We start from the raw sequence: 22,925 nt of genomic DNA, 5'->3' as shown, positions 1-22,925 counted from the left end.
CCAATTTTGACGTTAGCGAATAAAGCGACGAGGAGGCCTAGAAGGTGGGACTTAGTGGTCCCAGGTCCATGTTGATTGGTTGAGACGGTGAGGGGGGGGCCCCCGCGTGAGCTTGCTAGCGCCCCTCCCTCGGTGGGCGGGGAGAAGTGAGGATTGCGCTTGCGCGCTGAGAGGCGGCGGAAGTGGCGGGGGCGGGCACGCGTGCGCGGTGGGCGGAGCGTGGCTCTTGTAGCTTCTTTGCCCTCCCGGGTCCTCTCAGTCCTGCCCAGCCGGTGTAGTGCTCCTGGTTTCCTATCTCGTCGTGGAGAGTCGCTGCCGACTGGGCGCTCGTGTTCGGGTCGTCATGGCAAGTTACGAATACGTGAGCCCGGAGCAGCTGGCTGGCTTTGATAAGTACAAGGTAGCGCGGGCCCCGCGGACGCCCCTTGCCCTGCTGGTCCCGGCCTCTCCTAGGCGCCTGAGAGGCCGGCGTGGTTTGTGTCACCTTGTGCCGCGTGGCTCCGGGCACACTGGCGGCACTTTCTCCGGGGGTCCTGCCGAGTGCTGGGGATTTGGGGTCGGGGAGCATGGGAGCATCCTAGGCCCGCCGCTCCGATTCGGCCCCCTCCCGGGGGATTGCTTTTTCCTTAGGGGACCGCTGCACGAGAGTGGAGCGGGAGAATTCCCTTGGCTTCTTTACTTCGTTATTATTATTTTTAGTTCCTTGAGAGGTGATGCAGTTCTCTTCTGTGGTGTCTTGTCTTTATTTTAATGAAGCTTTTACCCGCCTCTTTTGCATTCAATTTCGGCGATGGAGAGAATCTCTTGGCAGATGAGGCCCGGGGAAGGGGAGTGACTACTGGGGCCGTACTGCAGATGCACCCGCTTCCACTCCCAGAAAAGAGGCGCCTGGGCGGCCAGTGCCGGTACATGTGCACGGGCAGAACCTGGAACTGTGTAGTGAAAAGAGCGCGGGCTTTGGAGCTCATGTAAACCTGATACCGGATCTGATACCCAAATCTAATTTATTTGGCGTTGGGCTAAATACTAGTTTTTACCTTGCAAAATGAGCATTGGAAAGCGCCTGGTACATAATGGGCCTCCAGGACCTTCTGGTCGTTATCTTTCCTTCAAGTAACGTTCTTCTCCACTGCTCCCTTAATGAGCGAATGACTCCAGTCAGTCGTCTAAGCCCGAAATCTGGGCAGTAACCTTTCATCCTTGCTACCTGTGCCGCTTTCACTACTGATTACTTTACCCCACCCACGAGCCCGGTGAATCACCAGGTCCTGTAAGTTCCGTCATTTTAGCCTAAACGAGAAAGATGGCTCCACTACCACTCTCCCCACATATACTTTAATCTTTTAATTTTAGAATGGTTTTTAGAACAGATTTGCAGAAAAATTGTGACAGTAGTACCGAGTTCCCATATACCCCACATCGATTTTCCCAGTTATTAACATCTTATGGTACATTTGTCACAATTAAAATGAACTGATACTTACACAGTGTTATTAACTGAAGTTCATACTTAGTTTTCACCCAATGTTCTTTTTCTGTTCTGGGCTCTCATCCATAATCCATAACATTTAGTTGTCATTTAGTTGCCTCCTCTTGGCTATGATGGTTTCTTAGTCTTGTTTTTGATAACCTTGATAGTTTTGAGGTGTTCCAGTCAGGCATTTTGTAGAATGCCCCTCAACGGGGATTTGTCTGATGTTTTTCTCATGATTAGACAGGATTATGGTGTTGAAGTGCCTTTCTCATTGTCCTAAGAGTACATGTCATCATCGCGACTTAATCACTGTTGGTGACTTTGATTCCCTTGCTGAGGTAGTGTTTGTCAGGTTTCTCCTTGTAAAGTTAATCTCTTTGGAAGAAAGTCGCTATCCAGACCTCATTTAAGGGGTGGAGAGTTATACTTCACCTCCTTGAGGGCAGAATATTGATGTAATTTTATTTGGACTTCTGCATGGAAGAGTTATCGTTTCTCCCCAATGTATATTTATTCAGTGATTTACTTATATGCATATGAGTTCATGAATATTTATTTTCTACTTTGGGTTACAGTTAAATACTGCTTGATTTGATTGCTTACTAACATCCACTTTTGCCCTTCCAGTCCTTTTTCTCTGCTTCATAATGATCTTTTTAAAAAAGTGTGTATCTGGTCACATCACTCCTTTGCTTATAATCCTCCACTGTCTTCTCTTTGCTCTAGGAATGAAGTCCTCAAATCTAGAACATGATCTGCAAGGCTCTGTGATCTGGCCCTTGTCTGTGTCATCAGCTTCATGTCATGGCTCTCTCTATTCTTGCCAGCATCAGTTGCCATCTCTCCCATTTCCTTTTTTTCAGATCTTCAAGTAATGCTATGTCTGCCAGGAATGTAGCTCGCCATTTATGTTTATCTTCACATCTTTTTAAAAAACATTTATTTATTCATTTATTTGGCTGCATTGGGTCTTAGTTGTGGTGTGTAGGATCTCCAGTTTCAGGGCTTAGTTGCTCCTCAGCATGTGGGAACTGAGGTCTCTGGTCCCTCATCCCCTGCATTGCAGCCTAACCACTGCATTGCAATCCTAACCACTGGACCACCAGGGAAGTCTCTCATCTTCACTTCTTAATTTGAATGTTACTTCCTCAGAGAAGCATTCCTTAAATATCTCATACCTCTCAAGTATGCTCTTATAGCACCCTCTGCTCCTCTATGAGATTAGTTCTTTAGGTGTCTCCCCATTACTTCTGTGCATAGGCATCCAGTAAACATTTGTGGAATGAGTAACAGAAAAATCACAGTGGATCTTGTCAAACTGGAATAACTGTAAGGGACATAGTGCATTCCTCTGCTTTTGAGCAATATTATGTCATACTGTTTTGAACTGAGATGCTGACTTGTCTGAAAATTTTAAGTCGAAATTTAACCCAGTGCGAGGCTTTCACTGAAGAAGATTATTAGCCCAGATACCTCTTGTTTTCCCCTTTCGTTATCTCTTTTGCACTGTAAATATTGACATAAAAATTTTTTCTTCCATTCTAGAATCTGGCTTTCTGGTAAGTGCCAACCAAATAACTGTTTTATTTGCAACAGTGTCTGTGATAGGGAATCTAATTTTTTTTTCTTTTAAATAAGCAGTCTTTCCTAGATTTATATTTCCTAGTTTATAGGAAATTTTAGTGTGATTTTTCCATTCCTATTTTTCCTCCTTCTGTTATCTGACTCACTTCCTGTCCCCGACAGCAGATTTCCTATCATTCTGGAAAGCAAAGGTCAATTTAGCAAACATCCAGTGTTCACTAAAACATAATTTGTTGATCTTCTTTTAGTTATAATGAGACTTACTTTAAAAAAGTGGGTGTGGGGATTGCATGGCACAAATTTATAAACTTCTTCTAGCAGAAGGTTCTTTACTCAGTACTGTGTTCATATTAAAAAATATGACTCCAGAGGGCAAAAAAATCTGTGTGGTCTGTTTTCCTGGAATGTAAATTATACCTGGAGACCTTTTCTTCCTGAAGATCACATATTCCATTATGTGGGCTTTTTGTAAATGCTTATTGAATTAAAACAGCTTTTGAAGAAGATCATCCCATAAATGGGTGAAGACTCAAAACACTCAAAAGAGAGATTTTTATTCCTTGACGTGACTCTGTATATTAAAGCAAAGAGATGTAGAGAAAAATTTATATTATCAAAGCAGCTGGTGGAAGAATTACTTTTGAACCAGTTTAATTTATCTTCCCCAGAGGTACATCTGAGAGCTACAGTTGAAAACCTGGCCGTTATTCAGAATAACTCCTGAAAGGGGTGCACACGTAGAGTAGTAATTAGGTTTCAGTAGTAAGAAAGTGTTAAGGCAGTTGATTTTGAGGGCAGAAGGAAGCATGGGATGAATTCAGTGTTACATGCTCTCTTAACACTTGTGTTCCTTGTTATGTCTCCCCAGCCTTATTAAACAGTTGCATAATTTGTTGAGTGTCCACCCTCTTTGTTGGGATATGAGCTCTGGGAGGGCAAATCCTACAGCTCTCTTGGTGCACATGACCAAGGTCTAGCACATGAACAGTGTAGGCATTTGACAGATATTTATTGAAGGAATGAAAATGTACAAGAATAAAAACCATTTGGAAGTATGGTAAAATGGAGCTGTGCATTTCCAGGAAACTGGAAGGATACTTTCATATTTTGAATGTGAAAATAAATCACCATTGTTCTCGGTTGCTTATTAATGTACCTTTAAACAGTTGTGTTGAGGGATTTCACTCTCACCAGGCTTATCTTGGAGAAGGCAATGGCACCCCACTCCAGTACTCTTGCCTGGAAAATTGCATGGACGGAGGAGCCTGGTGGGCTGCAGTCCATGGGGTCCCTAAGAGTCCGACATGACTGAGCGACTTCACTTTCACTTTTCACTTTCATGAATTGGGGGAAATGGCAACCCACTCCAGTGTTCTTGCCTGGAGAATCCCAGGGATGGGGGAGCCTTGTGGGCTGCCATCTATGGGGTTGCACAGAGTCCGACACGACTGAAGCGACTTAGAGGCGGCAGCAGCAGCAGCAGGCTTATCTTTCCTGCTCTCTTCTATCCTATCTTGCCTTGAAGAATGTTTCCACTTATCTAAGGGTGAAACTTCTATTGTGGTTTACCTAATCTGACCTAAGGAAGGCTTAGTTTTAATTGATAGTGTAGCAGCTAGTTTCAAATTGTATCATTTTGCTTCAGAGAGAAAGTGTTCTGTGAAATACCTTGTTTGGTATCAAGGCTATAATTTTATGACGAATTGGTTTCTGCTATCATGGTAATTAATTAACTTGGCTGTAAACAATAGCCCATTTGCAGGAACTTTGGTAATTGTGAATTCAGGTGGAAAAGAAAGGCTTCCTACATCTTGATGGTCGTGCTAAAGAACTGGAATCTGGCCTGCACCCTTACCAGTTCATGCAGTTTCGTTTTGTTTGTCCAGTAAGCACTTATTGAGGGCCTGCCCTGGCTCAGACACGGCATTGCAACTGGAAAATTAAGCTAGGCTAGAATTCCTGCCCTCAAGGAACTCAGTTAGGTGGCATATGGACAAAGAAGCAAACAGATATTGTTAATAAATGCAGTTAGGTAAGTTTACTTCCTTGCCCTTGACAATTGTACTTCTCTGCTTGTAAACACTAATTGGCATATAGCATATATACATGTACTCCCGTGCCAGAAGGTTATACCAAGAGGAAGGATGTTGTAGCTAAGGAAGAGTAAGTAAATTTTTTCAAACACCAGTCTCCTCCTTGAGCATCCGTAGTGCCTCCCACGTGTTTTTCATGTGTTTGATATCCAGAGTCCTTAGCGAGGATTTCAGCTTCCTTCACTAGACAGTCCCTCCTTTTGTCTCATCTCCTCATCTCTCGTTTATTATGGATAAAGTCTAGCAAGGAAACGTGGTCATCAAGCAAGGTCATTGCGACCTGCTTGTTCTTGTCTCACTGTTCTAATTCTTCTCCGATCTTCTCTCACCACCTGTCTGACTTGTCAGCAGATGTAAATGACAATATTCATGGAAATGGCATCTCTTTGCCCAATGAGTCATGTTCTTTGTGGGTGCAGTTCTTAAAGTCTTGTATTGATAAAAAGTACTTTTGTTGTTCAGTTATTAAGTCGTTTTAATTGTCTTAATTGTCTTGCGACTCTTGTAACCCCATGGACTGCAGCACTCCAGACTTCCCTGTCCTCCACTATCTCCCCAAGTTTGCTCAAACTCATGTCCGTTGTGGGGGAGCCTGGTGGGCTGCTATCTATGGGGTCGCACAGAGTCGGACATGACTGAAGCTGCAGCAGCAGCATGTCCATTGAGTCAGTGATGCCATCCAACCATCTCAGCCTCTGTCGCCCTCTTCTTTTGCCTTCAATATTTCCCAGCAACAGGATCTTTTCTAGTGAGTCGGATCTTCACATCAGGTGACCAAAGTATAGGCGCTTCAGCTTCAGTATCAGTCTTTCCAATGAATATTCAGGGTTGATTTCCTTTAGGATTGACTGGTTTGATCTTGCAGTCCAAGGAACTCTCGACAGTCTTCTCCTGCACAATTGGAAAGCATCAGTTCTTCGATGCTCAGCCTTCTTTATGGTCCAATTGACTACTTGAAAAACCATAGCTTTGACTGTATGGTCCTTTGTCAACAAAGTAATGTCTCTGCTTTTTAATACATTGTCTAGATTTGTCACAGCTTTCCTTCTGAGGAGCAAGCATCTTTTAAATTCCTGGCTACAGTCACCGTCTGCAGTGATTTTGGAGCCCAAGAAGTCTATCACTGTTTTCACTTTTTCCCCAACTATTTGCCATGAAATGAAGGGACTGGATGCCATGATCTTAGCTTTTGGAAAGTTGAATTTTAAGCCAGCTTTTTCACTTTCCTGTTTCACCTTCAGCAAGAGGCTCTTTAGTTCTTCTTCACTTTCTGCCATTAGGGTGGTGTCATCTGCATATCTGAGGTTGTTGATATTTCTTCCAGCAATCTTGATTCCAGCTTGTGATTTCAGACAGGATGCAGAGATGATGTACTCTGCATAGAAGGTAAATAAGCAGAGTGACAATATACAGCCCTGACATATTCCTTTCCCAATTTGGAACCAGTCCGTTGTTCCATGTCCGGTTCTAACCGTTGCTTCTTGACCTGCATACAGGTTTCTTTGGAGGCAGGTAAGGCGGTCTGGTATTCCCATCTCTTTAAGAATTTTCCACAGTTTGTTGTAATCTACCCAGTCAAAGGCTTTAATGTAGTCGGCGAAGCAGAACTAGATGTTTTTTCTGGAATTTTCTTGCTTTCTCTATTATCCAGCAATTATTGGTAGTTTGACCTCTGGTTCCTCTGCCTTTTCTAAATATAGCTCATACATCTGGAAGTTCTTGGTTCACGTACTGATGAAGCCTAGCTTGAAGGATTTTGAGCATTACTTTGCTAGCATGTGAAATGAGTACAGTTGTTCAGTAGTTTGAACATTTTTTGGTATTACACTTCTTTGGAATTGGAGTGAAAACTGACCTTTTCCAGTCTGTGGCCACTGCTGAGTTTTCTAAATTTGCTGAGATATTGAGTGCAGCACTTTAACATCTGTATCTTTTAGGATTTGAAATAGCTTGGCTGGAATTCTGTCACCTCCACTAGCTTTGTAATTCTTCCTAAGAGCCACTTGACTTCACAGTCTAGAATGTCTGGTGGTAGGTGAGTGACCATACCATTGTGGTTATCCGAGTCATTAATACCTTTTTTGTACAGTTTTTCTGTGTGATCTTTTCACGTCTTCCTAATTTCTTCTGCTTCTGTTAGGTCCTTGGCATTTCTGTCTGTCATTGTGACCATCCTTGCATGACACATTTGTCAGAGCCTCCTCTATGGCCTGTCTGTCTTGGGTGGCCTTGGACAGCGTGGCTCATACCTTCATTGAGTTACACAAGCCCCTTTGCCACAACAAGGTTGTGATCCATGAAAAGTACTTTTAGAAACTTTGAATTTCTGTCCTAGGGTTAATATAATGCCTCCCCTTTTTTCATTTTCAGTTAGATTTGGTGTTTTTCTTTCTTAGTAGATTATTACTAGGACAGTGCCTTGCATTTAGTGAATACCTGCTGAATTTCATTATACCTTGTCTTTGCTTGCAGTGCAGTATTTGAAGTCACTATCAGGAGGTTAGGGCTTCCCTTGTAGCTCAGCTGGTAAAGAATCCGCCTGCAGTGTGGAAGATCTGGGTTCAATTCCTGGGTTGGGAAGATCCCCTGGAGAAGGCATAGGCTACCCCACTCCGGTATTCTGGGGCTTCTCTGATGGCTCAGCTGATAAAGAATTTGCCTGCAATGTGGGAGACTTGGGTTCTATCCCTGGGTTGGAAAGATCCACTGGAGAAGGGAACGGCTACCCACTCCAGTATTCTGAGCACTAAGCTGATGATGTGGCTTGTCCTTCAGCTGAGGAATTGGCAGAAGTGGCATTCATGTTTGTTTTCACCAGAGCAGTGGTCCTCAGACTTGAGAGTGTTTCAGAATCACCTGGAGCGTTTATTAAAAGACAGATTGCTGGCTCCACCTCCAGGCTGTCAGGTTCTGTGTGTTAAGGGAAGGGTGCAAGAATTTGCACTCAGTTTGGCAGCTACATTTTGAGAAGCACCTCATCAAAGGAATATTCCATTGTATTGAAGAGCAGTTAATAAACCAAGAAATGAATGTAAAGAAGTAAGAAGCTGTATTACTGTAATGTTCATATGTTAGCTCTCAAGCATCAGGTAGTCTTGATTTTGTGGATAGGGGCCTCAGGGTATCTCTTATACTAGAAAAGAGGGTGGTGTAGTGCTTTCAGTATTGGGTATGAGTTTTCTATTGCTGGGTAACAAATTATCACCGATTTGGTGGTATAAAACAACACACATTTATTGGCTCCCACTTTTCTGTGAGTCAGGGCACCAGTGACTTGGCTTCTCTGCTTATGTGTCACCAGCCTGCCATGCAAGCGTCATTGGCGCTGTGTTCTCATCTGGAGTTCGGGGTCCTCGTTCAGGCTCATGTGGTTGTTGGCTGAATTTAGTTCTTTCTAATTGTTGGGCCAAGGCTCTTGGCTCTTAGAAGTTCCCACTTTTCTGGCCACATGGCTGTCACCATAGGCACTTCATGTCATTGCTGTTTGCTTCTGTAAGGTCAACAGGAAACTCTTCTTCAAACTGTTAAAATGGAGTCCTAGGTAATAAATTATATTATGGAAATGGCATCTCATCACCATTGTGTATAATGTTTTCTTGGGACCTCCTTGGTGGTCCAGTGGTTAAGACACTGCACTCCCAACGCAGAGGGTCTGGATTCCATCCCTGGTCAGGGAACTAAGATCCCAAATGCCTCTCAGCATGGCCAAAAAAAAAAGAAATTATAATATTCTCTCAATCAAAGCAGTGACATCAGTCACCTTCACTGTATTCTGCCAATGAGAAGCAGGTCACAGGTTCCACCATCAAGAGAGTGAATTAACAGTGAAGGGGAAGGGGTTGATTATTTGTATAATTTGTATAAAGAGTTTGACTCATTGGGGATTAATTACCTTAGAATATGTCTGCCACCAACTGGAAGACAGAAAAAGATGTATTGGAGGATGGACATTATGTTAATGACAATTTCAGTATATTGGAGCTATCAATAAGTAGCCCATGATTGTGTTTGGGCCAGGAGATGATAGTCTGGTTTAAAACAAAGTGATCCATTTCACAAAAATGTTCCAAGATGACTCATAAAGGATTTATAGTTTAGGCCTTCCTGCTTATTAGCTGTTAATCCCTGAATTTTATAGTTTCTTCATCTGTAAAATAGGGTGGAATAATCTACCTTATTTATCTTATAATATCAAATAAGAGAACAGGTATAATTGTACTTTGGAGACTGTATACATACAAATGGAGACATGGTATTATTAATAGGGGGAGAGTAAGAGCAACTTCCCTTGTGAAGTGACAAGTTGCTGTGAACTAGTTTCCAGAGGAAAATTGTTTCTCTCATCACTGATGGAGTCATTGTATATTGCCACTTAAGTAAACATGCAGAGTAGTTTGTATTTTTTCATCCATATGTGCAAACATTCAAAGATGTGTCAGTTCAGTTCAGTCGTTCAGATGTGTCCAACTCTTTGAAACTCCATAGATTGCAGCACACCAGGCTTCCCTGTCCATCACCAACTCCTGGAGCTTACTCAAATTCATGTCCATCAAGTTGGTGATGCCATCCAACCATCTCATCCTCTGTCATCCCCTTCTCCCGCCTTCAATCTTTCCCAGCACCAGGGTCTCTTCCAGTGAGTCAGTTCTTCACATTAGGTGGCCAAAGTACTGGAGTTTCAGCTTCAACATCAGTCCTTCCAATGACTATTCAGGACTGATTTCCTTTAGAATTGACTGGTTGGATCTCCTTGCAGTCCAAGGGACTCTCAAGAGCCTTCTCCAACACTACAGTTCAAAAGCATCAATTCTTTGGTGCTCAGCTTTCTTTACAGTCCAACTCTCACATCCATACATTACTACTGGAAAAACCATAGCTTTGACTAGACAGACCTTTGTTGGCGAAGTAATATCTCTGCTTTTTAATGTACTATCTGAGTTGATCATAGCTTTTCTTCCATGGAGCAAGCATCTTAATTTCGTGGCTGCAGTCACCATCAGCAGTGATTTTGGAGCACTGCCAAAATAAAGTCTCTCACTGTTTCCATTGTTTTCCTATCTATTTGCCATGAAGTGATGGGACCAGATGCCATGATCTTAGTTTTCTAAATGTTGAGTTTTAAGCCAATTTAAACTCTTTCACTTTCATCAAAAAGCTCTTTAGTTCTCCTTTGCTTTCTGCCATTAAGGATGGTATCATCTGCATATCTGAGGTTATTGATATTTCTCCCAGCAATCTTGATTCCAGCTTGTGCTTCATTCAGCCCAGCATTTCTCATGATGTACTCTGCATATGAGTTAAATAAGCAGGGTGACAATATACAGCCTTGACGTATTCCTTTCCCGATTTGGAACCAGTCTGTTCCATGTCCAGTTCTAACTGTTGCTTCTTGACCTGCACACAGATTTCTCTGGAGGCAGGTCAGGTGGTCTGGTATTCCCATCTCTTTGAGAATTTTCCACAGTTTGTTGTGATCCACACAGTCAAAGGCTTTGGCATAGTCAATAAAGCAGAAGTAGATGTTTTTCTGGAACTCTCTTTCTTTTTCGATGATCCAGCAGTTGCTGGCAATTGGATCTCTGGTTCCTCTGCCTTTTCTAAAACCAGCTTGAACATCTGGAAGTTCACAGTTCACGTATTGCTGAAGCCTAGCTTGGAGGATTTTCAGCATTACTTTAATACTGTGTGGGATGAGTGCAGTGGTGCGATAGTTTGAGCATTCTTTGGCATTGCCTTTCTTTGGGATTGGAATGAAAACTGACCTTTTCCAGTCCTGTGGCCACTGCTGAGTTTCCCAAATTTGCTAGCAAATTGAGTGCAGCACTTTCACAGCATCATCTTTTAGGATTTGCAGTAGCTCAACTGGAATTCCATCGCCTCCACTAGCTTTGTTCCACTTGACTTCGCACTCCAGGATGTCTGGTTCTAGGTGAGTGATCACACCATCGTGGTTATCTGGGTCACGAAGATCTTTTTTGTGTAGTTCTTCTGTGTATTGTTGCCACCTCTTCTTAGTATCTTCTGCTTCTGTTAGGTCCATACCATTTCTGTCCTTTATTGTGCCCATCTTTGCATGGAATGTTCCCTTGGCATCTAATTTTCTTGAAGAGGTCTCTAGTCTTTCCTATTCTATTGTTTTCCTCTATTTCTTTGCATTGATCACTGAGGAAAGCTTTCTTGTCTCTCCTCGCTATTCTTTGGAACTCTGCATTCAAATGTATATATCTTTCCTTTTCTCCTTCACCTTGTTTATTGAGCTCCTACTGTGTGACAGATGCAGACAGGATCAGGCTGGGAAGCCGTCTCCCTTCTCTTAACTGTTACTGTAAAATGCCAACTGTCTGGTGAGTCCCACATTTGTATGTGAAGGTAGTTCTTTTGATTGCCTTCATATTTGTTGAGTGACTAACAGTTTTTAATAATTGGGATCTTTTGTTTTATGTTTTGTGCTTAAGTGACTGCCCAGAGGCTTGGGATGCCATTGCTAAAGAAATCTGCTGTGGGATTGGTAGAGCACATGTTGACTACAACGGATCCTGTCCTCATAGAGACTTACAGCTAAACATGGTTGAGTCCTGAGACCCCTCAGCAGGTGACTGACCTCCATACCATATTAATACCACACAGACACTTGAGAGAAGAAACTTGACATTTCTTTTCTCTTCCCTGAGTTCTTAAGAAAGGATGATAATGTGTTTCTTTCATTTAAGAGAGATCTGGAAAGTTGGTATGAGCAGTAAACAGTTTAATATAGTGAACCCAGTTGGGGACCAAAAGTGGTTCTTTGTGACTGTCCTGCTTTTTATTCCTAAAATCATGGATGATTTAGAAGTCAGGAATTTGGAGAGTAATTTTAAAAAGTCAGAAACATCAGTTTGAGCTTGCTTACATCTGAAATGATTAACAATCAGTGCAGTTTATGAACTATTATTAGCTTGTACTCAGTCCATACTTCATGGAGTTCTGTGGTTAACTAAAATATGTTTTATAGGTGTAAAGTTTATTTTTCAAGTGGGTAAAGACAGGCAATCATTTGATAGTTAGAGACTTCTTCCTTATATTGTTCAGAAGACAAAGCAAGGATACTAGATGGGACACTAGCCTCAGTCTGGTTAATAAGTTGTTCAGAGCTCTGCATTTAGTGCAAAGAGATGTGTCGGTTCATCAGTTTTCTTATCAGTTTACAGAAGAGATTTAAAATACACTACCTGTACCAGGAAGTGGTTCCATAGTTTTCCTTTTGCTGGAGCCAATTTCCTTTTGAAATTAAGAGGAGACTCACATTTCTAATGTCCTTCTCAAAAACGGGCACTTACTAGCATATTTTAGAAGTAGTTCAGAGTCTTGTACTGCTCTAGCCTAACCAATAATTGCCACTGGCCTGGTATACGGTAGCACTCTTGTAACTGTTTTGCACTTTTGCTGCCTTTGTGATCCTTTAAAAATATAATCAGGACATGCATCGGGCTTATGATAAAATAAATCTCACTGTGGACCTTTTGGGTGTTGTCTGCCCATGTCTCCAGTGTCATTTCATACCACTCTTCCTTGTTCATTCACTGAGCTGTGGAGTGGCTTTCCTCCACTCTGTGGTCTTCCCACATTTTATTCTCTGCTTTAGAAGGTGTCTTGGCATGTACCCTCCCTTTTTCCCAATTTTTACCTATAAACTGCATGCACATACACACATACACACGTGCATACTGTGACACATATATTCTTTATTATCTCTCTCATTTTTAAGGTATAAATTATATACAAATGCACAGATCTTAAGTATATAATTTAATGAATTTTTGCACGTATGCATACCCATGTAACCTTCACCCAGGTCATGAAACAGAATTATTTCTAGCACCTCAGAGGGCCCCCATTTAGTCCCTCTCATCAGACTGTTATTATGATCTCTTTTTGCCATAAATTAATTTTGTCTGATTTTGAAATTCATATAAATGCAGTCTTCAACGGTATCTTCTCTTTAGTAGTCTCACTTTTGTTTGACTCACTGTCCTATCTTGTACATTCTTTACCTGTCTTATCTTCTAGGACTCAGCTTTAGTGTCCCCTCCTCAGAGAAGCTTTTTCTGAGCACCTTAGACACATTCCTGGTCCTCTGGGACAGCACCCCATTTATTGCTTTTCATGGTATTGATCACAGCTATGATTATGACTTGTTTTCCTGCTTACTGTCTTTCTCACACTAGACTATGGGCTTGGTGAACACAGGACACATTTTGGTCTTGTTCACCACACTCTTTCTGGCGGCCTAGCACAGTGCCTGGCACAGTCACAGGTACTCAGTCACACATATTTGTTGACTTAATAAATGAATGAATAATGAACCCTGCTTTATTTCCAGACTTGTACTGAAGTAAAAAGAAAAAAAGTCTTGCAACTTTCGAATATTTGACAAAATATTATCTAAGGTCATTCTGGATTTCATTAAGACTTCTTTGTGAGCAAGGTTGACTAATTGCCATTGGTGACAGTACAGAATTCTATACCCAATAAAAATGACTAAATGTGTGAATAGCAATCTTGAGGGGACTGTTTAGAAGTTCAACCTTGATCCACATTTTTATAGAGACTTAGATGAAGTCATTGCTAATATGACAGTTTTGTTTGTTGTTTAGTTGCTAGGTCACATCTGACTCTTTTCTGACCCCATGGACTAGCCTGGCGGGCTCCTCTGTCCCTGGGATTTTCTAGGCAAGAACACTGGAGTGGGTTGCCATTTCCTTTTCCAGGGGTTGAACCACCCAGGAATTGAACCCATGTCTCCTGCTTCGTAGGCAGATTCTTTACTACTGAGCCACCTGGGAAGCCCAGCTTTACATGCTAAGAATTTGGGGGTGCATAGTTAGTATGTGGATTACTGAGTCTGACCCCCAAGGAGATCAGAAAGATGAGTGATCTCTAGCAGGATGAAGTGTTTAAATGGTGAATGTAGGGTCTTACACTTAGAATCCAATAATTAGCTTCATATGAATGTAGAGAAAGGTGGCTTTGCAGTCTGTATAAGAAAGGCCAGAGAAGTTCAGGTGACTGAAATTGTGTCTAAGTCTGCAGAATGACTTTGTTTCCATGGGAAATTAATACAGTGTTGAGCACCTGTTTGAGAAATAAGTTATTGAGGAAGAAGGGCTAATGCACCTTCTTTGTACTCATGCACCACTTGAAATGTTCCTTTTGCTCTGAATCACACTTTTGTGTTGATTTAACAACAAAATGGATTGAATGGAGCACTGGTTGTCAGACTAAAGCCCCCAGACACGCTGTTTTGGGGATGAAGTTTTAGCACAACATGCCCATTTGTTTTCTTATTTTCTGTGATTTCCTTCTGCTTCAGTGGCAGTGTTGGGTATTTATTACAGAGACCATATGGCCTGCAAAGCCTAAAATATTTAGATTTTCTGGCATTTTCCAGAATAAGTTTTCCAACTTCTGGTCTAGAGAACTTGACTATGATGATGAAGGGGAATGAAACTGTGACCAGAGAGGAGCAGCACAATGAATGTGAGATTTTTTAACCAGGTGAAGAGAAGATTTAGTGCGACAAGGAGAACCATCTTCAAATATGGAAAGCATTATTGTTTGGAAGAAAAATCAGAACCTTATCTGTTTAGCTGTGTAAGGGAAATTGAAAACATGATAGGAAGTATGGAGCGAGGGGAGGATTTTGTTATCGTGTAGAAAAATTGTTTTAACATTGGATTGGGGTCTTTTTAGAAGTAATGAGTGTTTTGGTAACCAGAAGCATTTAAAAAGAGGCCTGGAGCTTCCCTAGTGGTCCAGTGGTTGGCACTCTGCTGCAAGGGGGTATGAGTTCTGTCCCTGGTGGGGGAACTAAGATCACACATGCTATGAGGCATGGCCAGAAATTAAAAAATGTAAAGAGGCCTGATGACTTTCACCTCTCACGTAGGTGAGAGTCAGGCACGTGAGAACTACATGCCTCCTGAACTGTTGGATTTCTGAGATTTTGCCTTGGAATGATTCTCAAACTCAGGCTGTGGTTTGCAAGCGTTTCTCCAAGGCACTGGCTTTGTCTGGCCTAACATTGTTTTGTGCTGTGCTGTGCTTAGTTGATCAGTTGTGTCCAACTCTTGACCCCATGGACTGTAGTCCATCAGGCTCCTCTGTCCATGGGGATTTTCCAGGTAAGAATATTGGAGTGGGTTGCCATGCCCTCTTCCAGGGGATCTTCCAAGCTAGGGATTAAACCCAGGTCTCCCACACTGCAGGTGGATTATTTACTGTCTGAGCCACCAGGGAAGCCCAACAGATTGTATTGGGTTGGCCAAAAACTTAGTTTGGGACTAAGGAAAAACCCGAACGAACTTTTTGGCCAACCCAATAGATCAAGCAAGTTCTGCAGGCCTTAACAGGGGTTATTACCTGATTCAGATATTCTGGTGTCTACCAAAACATCATTCCAATAGAAAATAAAAATATATTTGACAGGCATTAACTGAATCTAGTTTGGCACCTTTAAAAGTTTACATTTTGTGTATTGTTCAGGCATATGAAAGGTTTGACTCATTCTTCTTTCCTCCTATTGATTCACAAGACAGTTTTGAGTTTCTTTGTTTATACCAGGTGATATGCGACCTTGAAAAAATACTCAAATGTGTAAGGCTGAACCGCAGAGCACTCTTTAGGTTTATTGTTGGCTACCTTTTGTAATCTCATATTAAATTTTCTCGCTATACTTGAGCTTACCAGCTGTTATTAAATGTAAAAAATCCAGTTAGGCAGACACCATTTTGTATTGAGTTTTGTAATCTTTTCATACTTCTACTGTTCCCCTGAAATAGAGATTTAGAGGTAAAACTCCAAATTTATAGAGGAGCTTTTCTAATCAAAATACTATGAGTAAATGACCTTTTAGATCCAAGTTCGAATTATGGAAAGCTGCTGAATGAGATGCATTCAGCAAACATTTGAATTAAGCATTGTACTCTGTACATTGTATTAACTATTTGTGTGATGTCCTGAACTGTGTTCTTCTAATTTGGACTTTTTTCAACTTTTGTACTTTGCAGCAGGTGGTAGACTTGAAATGTCTGGTTTTCCCGCTTATGTGACCTGCTGGCTACATCATGTGGGTCTGGGTTCCGACCTTGGTGAAACCAGGGCCCTGAGACCAGGGCCCTCCCACTTTGTCTTCGGCAGCTTTCGGGGTTCATGATGGTTTTATGTCCTCAGTCTGTAAACTTAAATTCAGGTAGTCCTCTCAGTTGCAGTCACATTCATTTTGCAGAGGTTCAGATGTCATGGTATCTGTTATGTGGAAAAGCTTTGTAGACTGTAGAGAACTGTGCAAGTAGAAGTTGATTTTAGCACAAACCGTAATATTCATGTAAGGAGGGCTTCTTCTGAGAGTCTGGGTGCAGCTGCAAAGCTTCTCGCTCTGAACAGAGTTCTTCATCATTTTCTTCTAAGTTATCCCATTTTGTCCAAATGAGTTGGAGAAGTGGAGGCACTCAGACATGGGTTCTGTTGAATAAACATTTGACTTCCTAGCTGACTCTTTGTGAGCAGTATTTTAAATGATTTCTATTTATTTAGTTTTTGCTCCATCTCACTTTTGAATCTTGAAACACTGGTGGGAAACATTTCCTGCATATCTATAAAATGTTCAGGAGGAGAGCGGGATTCAGGGGCGCTAAAGTTGCAGGGGCAGGGCGGGAAGGAAGATCCGGAGTGGGGCAAAAAAAAAAATTCAGGAAGAAATTTTGATCTTTAATGATGTTTTTTTTTAAATCACATAAAGTGTTTACTACTTATTTTATAGTCATACTGAACATAAGTATAAAACACAGTTGAAACTTTTTTCAAGCATTTGACTAGTATGCCATCTTTTAAATGTCAGCTTGTTAAATTAGGTAATATTCCCAGTTCCTGAGGATGAGAATTGTTCCTTACCAATTTTGTATCCCTTCTTCTTTGAATGTAGTGAGTGCTTCCTACATGCCAGGCACTCCAGTATGTGTATCTCTGATGAATAAGTCATCAACATGACTCTTAAAATATTACATAATTAAATAGGGAAACAGTGGAAACAGTGTCAGACTTTTTTGGGGGGGCTCCAAAATCACTGCAGATGGTGATTGCAGCCATGAAATTAAAAGACGCTTACTCCTTGGAAGGAAAGTTATGACCAACCTAGATAGCATATTGAAAAGCAGAGACATTACTTTGCCAACAAAGGTCCGTCTAGTCAAGGCTATGGTTTTTCCAGTGGTCATGTATGGATGTGAGAGTTGGACTGTGAAGAAAGCTGAGTGCCGAAGAATTGATGCTTTTGAACTGTGGCGTTGGAGAAGACTCTTGAGAGTGAGTCCCTTGGACTGCAAGGAGATCCAACCAGTCTATTCTAAAGGAGATCAGCCCTGGGTGTTCTTTGGAAGGAATGATGCTAAAGCTGAAACTCCAGTACTTTGGCCACCTCATGCGAAGAGTTGACTCATTGGAAAAGACTCTGATGCTGGGAGGGATTGGGGGCAGGAGGAAAAGGGGACGACAGAGGATGAGATGGCTGGATGGCATCACTGACTCAATGGACGTGAGTTTGAGTGAACTCCGGGAGTTGGTGATGGACAGGGAGGCCTGGTGTGCTGTGATTCATGGGGTCGCAAAGAGTCGGACACGACTGAGCGACTGAACTGAACTGATACAGATATTTTGTTAGAATTTTTCAAAGTTTTACTAAATAGCTTAACAGTTGGGGCATACCTTTGAATATAATGTAACCTGTTCTTTTCTTCCTTTGTTTATTTAAGGAATCCATTTTCCTGCTGTGAAGGGATCTGTCATTCTTTTGGTGCTCAAAACACTCTTAAGGACACATAATGCTTATATATACAGCACTTCCTGTGGGCTAGGTACTCTTCTTAGTGCTTCATGTATGGTATTAGTTTATCTAATCCTTATGGCAATCATTTGAGGTAAAACTTTGATCCTAATTTTATAGGTGAAAAAACTAAGAGGATTTAAGTAACTTCCCAAGATTGTAGCACTGGTTAGTGCATTAGTAATGGTGTAGAAGGTGAAGCAGCAAGATTGTCATTAGTTGAGAGTGATGAAGGAGGTTGCCTGAGTGGTCTGTGTGTGAATGCACAGGGTGCTTATTATCCTGCATAGTAGGTGAGCACTTGAAAGCAATATAGAAGTTTCTGCTGCCACATTGTAATATTATAAAAGCTGATTTGAGTAAAAAGAAATCTGGCTGTACTTGGCCATCTTTGCCCCATTCATGCTTTTCTAGTTCTGTTATTTAGATAAGGACATCATATAAGTAGATATATTCTTTAGGTTACTTTTGTACTATTATTTTCATTTGAGAAATATTGTTCCGCGTGCTGTTATGCAAGGATTAACTCTGAATATTTTCTTTCATTTCTTAACAGTACAGTGCTGTGGATACCAATCCACTCTCTCTGTATGTCATGCACCCATTTTGGAACACTGTAGTAAAGGTAAGATGATTAATAAGCATGCATTTGGGTTTTAGTAAAGTTTAAATATTTTAAACTGTTTTATGGAGTACTGCAGATGTAACAATAAGACCCTTAGAGAAACTGCCTCTCCCATCCTCCCTTCCCTTAGTCATATACCTTTTGATTTATCTTATCACTGAAGTATAAGTTTATACTTTAGATCCATTATATTTATAAAATGCTTCTTAAATGCTTCTAAAATGTTATGATTATAAAAGTTTATTGATTATAGAATTATTTAGAACATAGAAAATAAAAATGCTTATTTCTATTAACTGGAGATTATGATTTGCAATTTAATGTATGTAACTCCTACATATAATCCAAATTTATGGCTTTTATTATGACAGATTTGTATGTTGTGGTATATAATGGACAGAAATTTCACTACTTTAATTATTTTGTAATTATTTTGAAAAAAATAGGTATTTCCTACTTGGCTGGCTCCAAATCTGATAACCTTCTCTGGCTTTCTGCTGGTTGTGTTCAATTTTCTACTTTTGGCATACTTTGATCCTGACTTTTATGCTTCAGGTATGATTATTGCTTTAATATAAAATCTTAAATAGAAAATAAGATATGGCTATTTTCTGATTCTGTTAAGATGCTTGCATTTCTGAAAAGTTTTGAATATTATCGGTTCAGTTCAGTTGCTCAGTCATGTGTAACTCTCTGCGACCCCATGGACTGCAGCACGCCACGCTTCCCTGTCATTACCAACTCCCAGAGCTTGTTCAAACTCATTTGTTCATCGAGTCAGTGAGGGTATATAAAATGTTAGAATTGGGTGTAAAAGCTAAGTTGTGCTTTCACAATCTGTTATGTATGCTTCTAAGAAGTTCTAGAAACCAACTTGATTTCTAGAATTTGGATATGCTACCTAAAAAGCAGTGAGGTTTTTGTATATAAAGAGTAATTGGATTTATAAAAAGTGGAAAATTAGGACTGTGACGTTTTGCCTCAAAAGAATATAAGCATGGCCCAACAAACCTACCAGAAATATCCCTTCCCTCTTTCTAGTTATCGAATAAAAGTCCCCCTTTTATGGAGGGAACATGGTCTCTCCAGCCCTCTGCACAGCATTTGTACTTGCCTTTAATAACTCCCAGTTTCCTCTGAAAATGGTTGAAAAGTGAAGTGAAAATGTTCATCTCTCAGTCATGTCTGACTGTGACCCCATGGACTTTAGCCTGCCGGGTTCCTCTGTCCGTGGAATTTTCCAGGCAAGAATACTGGAGTGGGTAGCCATTCCTTCTCCAGGGAATCTTCCCAACCCAGGGATCAAACCCTGGTGTCCTGCATTACAGGCAGATTGTTTACCACTGAGCCACCAGGGAAGCCCCCTGAAAATGGTTGTTAGACCTTAAATATTTATTGACAGAAGTCTGGGCCCTTACTGAGGAGAGGAAAAATGTTCCTTTGGAGGCAGTTTCAGCCTTTTCCCAGTGTCTTCTTTCAGACCTGTTGGTCTTTTCTTCCTTCCACACCCAGCTTCTGCCCTGGCCAGAGAGAATCTGGAGTGTATTTGGGGTTGGGCGGGGAGGGCATATGTGGGAGACAGTGTTTTTTTTAATTGCTCAACAGGTGGATGAAGTTGAGAAGACTAGAAAGATGGAGGTAGATGAGTGTTTTTTGCATTCTAAGTTAGAGGATATATTTTCCAATAAGAATACTTATAAATGATATAGTCAGGAGTTTAATACTGTATTTCATCTGTGTTATGGGTTCAGCAGACCTTTGTGCACTGACCTAGAGAAACTAACAATCTCTCAAAACTTTGTGTTTGTAGGAGAATTTAGAGTTTTAAACATTTAATGACTTTTGATATTATAAGAATTCTGAATATTGAAACTATACCTATGCCTGACTTGATAAACTGAAAATTTTAACCATTGCTCCTCTATGTGCAATAAAATGGTAATTGAATATCATAAAATACCATGTGAAAGATTAAATTTCATGAAGCACGATTTTGATATTAAGTGGGTTTTTTAAAAAAAAATTGTATTTCAATCCTCAGAACAGCCTCAAAATCTTAGTGACTAGAAATAGTATTTCCTTTGACTAAATAAAATTATTTACTTAGCTCTAAAATATGTAACTATATATATATATTTCCCCAAGTCATACAACTTGAAGGACCAGATGAACTATCTAGTCCCAGTATTTTTAGGAAGTGGAAATCAGGAAAGGTTAGATAATATATTCAAGGCTACACTATTGGTTGATTATAGAGCCAGGACTAGAACCCAGACCTCCTGAAGCTCACTTGTTCTATCTTAGGGGGAAAAAGTGAGGTCCAGACATTTCAGAATGATCCTGATGACTAAATCATCCAGTTGAGATGATTTATCTATACCCAAATCCGAAGGTCTTTTGTTCAGCTAATAATTTAGTGAGAAAGTATAGGTTGAGGCTTTTTACATGTTTGTAGTATAATCATAAACAACAAGGATCGGATTAAACACAAGCATTTTTTAAATTCCAAAAACATTTTTCATTCTAGGCACATAAGTAATTTTCAAGTAAAGAAGAACATTCAGTCTTCAGTTACGATTAAAGCTCAAAATAAATGCTTATTGTTTATGAGGGTTGGGCAGTTACTTCTTGGGTTTTGTCGGAGTTTGCTGATATATTCTAGTATTTACCTAGTTATGCATTTAAGATACACTATAAAGTATTTCAGCTTCTATTTAATAAAGAGAAACATTTCTCTTTTGACAGTATAGGCTATGGTTCCAACAATTGTACTTAGACTGCATTAAAACTGGGGTTGCTTTCCTTTCAGCACCAGGTCACAAGCATGTACCCGACTGGGTCTGGATTGTAGTGGGCATCCTCAACTTCATGGCCTACACTCTAGGTAAGAAATTGGCAAATATTCATTTTAGTCAATGGCTGGCAAAACTGTCAGCAAGGTTAGCTACCCAGTAAGTTATCATTTTCTCCTATGTTTAATTCATTTTAACTAGGGTTTATTAATATCCTGTGTAACTTGATAAATATATTCTTGAGTTTCTCTGTGAAGAATATTGTCATTTGCTGGGAATTTGGGGAATAGGATGGCGTTGGCAGACTGCCACTGGTGGGCCACATCTGGCCCGTTGTCTGTCTCTGTAAGTCGTGGTTTACTGCGCATTCCTCTGCATGTCTGTGGTTGCTTTCCTACGGCAGAGGCATAGTTGAGTAGTTGCAACAGAGACCATTTGGCCCACAGTGTCTAAACTATATACTCTTTGGCCCTTTACAAAAAATATTTCCCAACTCTGGAATAAGACATCATTTTTGCCATGAGTTTGGGAAGCAATACTGACATGTCAAATAGTTGCAGAATACTGAGAAAGGTGCTATAATAGAGTACAGCAGGGGAACAAACACAGAAGTGATCAGTTTTTGTTTGGTGGAAGCAGTGGTCAGGGAAGTCCACTGGGCCAGGCCACAGCATCTAGTCTGCCAAGAGTGCGTTTTGTTGGGATCATCGGCGCAGCTTGTCCTGCATTCTTCAGGTCTCCTTCCCTGCTTTATTTTTCTCCACTGTGCTTAAAACCATATGACCCACTTGTATGTTGTCCGTCTACTCTAAAATGTAAGTTCCTTGGGAATTGCCTGGTGGTCCAGTGGTTAGGTCTCTGCGCTTTTTACAGGGTGGGAATTGCACTCCTGGCTGGGGAACTAAGATTCTACAAGCTATGTGGTGTACCCCCTTCTCCTTTTTTGTGTGTGTGTGTGTGTGTGTGTGTGTGTATATAATATAAGTTCCTTGAGGGTGAGTGCTTTATTTAGTTCATTGGGTGCCCAGTGTTAAGAACAGTACCTGCTACATGGGAGGCACTCAGTATATAGTTTTTAAATGAACGTGAAGTAGCAGACCCTGAATTAAAGTTGCTTAGGTCTCTTCAGATAAAGATGAGTTGTATTCTTAACACCAGGATAATTTGGTACAGGGATTAAATCCTGGCGTGGTGAGTGGCCAGAGCTGTTAAGAGTGGGGAAGGAAGAAAATGAAATTAAGAATTAGACAAAAGCCTAGTTTTTTTCTTTTTAAAATTCTATAGACAGAGGCTTTGTGCATTCATTATTAAAGATAAGCTGGTTTTTGAATTTTGCTGTAGGGAATTCTCAGGCTGTCCAGTGGGTAGGACTCCACGCTTTCATGTTTGAGGGCCCAGGTTTGATCTCTAGTCAGGGAACTGAGGTCCCACAGGCTGTGTGGCACAGTCAAAAAAAATTTTTTTTTCTTGCTACAGAATTTGGTTACTAAGGACTACTCGG

The 22,925-nt window shown here is 40.9% G+C and overlaps 1 protein-coding gene and 1 non-coding gene across 2 annotated transcripts in view; one reads left to right on the top strand and one right to left on the bottom strand.

Annotated features, from left to right (window-relative positions):
• The first annotated feature begins 256 nt into the window (after positions 1-256).
• Positions 257-22,925, top strand: part of SELENOI (selenoprotein I) — a 45,826-nt gene continuing 23,157 nt past the window's right edge. The window contains exons 1-4 of the mRNA NM_001075257.2: positions 257-400; positions 18,564-18,632; positions 19,079-19,187; positions 21,442-21,516. Coding sequence (NP_001068725.2) covers positions 344-400; positions 18,564-18,632; positions 19,079-19,187; positions 21,442-21,516 — 310 coding nt within the window. The 5' untranslated portion in view covers positions 257-343. The remainder of the gene's footprint in view (positions 401-18,563; positions 18,633-19,078; positions 19,188-21,441; positions 21,517-22,925) is intronic.
• Positions 15,424-15,547, bottom strand: MIR2284Y-1 (microRNA mir-2284y-1). Its single transcript, NR_107727.1, has one exon. It is a non-coding gene; the product is annotated as a microRNA mir-2284y-1 (primary transcript).

The sequence above is a fragment of the Bos taurus genome, chromosome 11, assembly GCF_002263795.3.
Source record: "Bos taurus isolate L1 Dominette 01449 registration number 42190680 breed Hereford chromosome 11, ARS-UCD2.0, whole genome shotgun sequence".
Lineage (NCBI taxonomy): Eukaryota > Metazoa > Chordata > Mammalia > Artiodactyla > Bovidae > Bos > Bos taurus.
The sequence above is the reverse complement of the archived record's forward strand: the minus strand, read 5'-3'. Positions and strand labels throughout refer to the sequence as shown.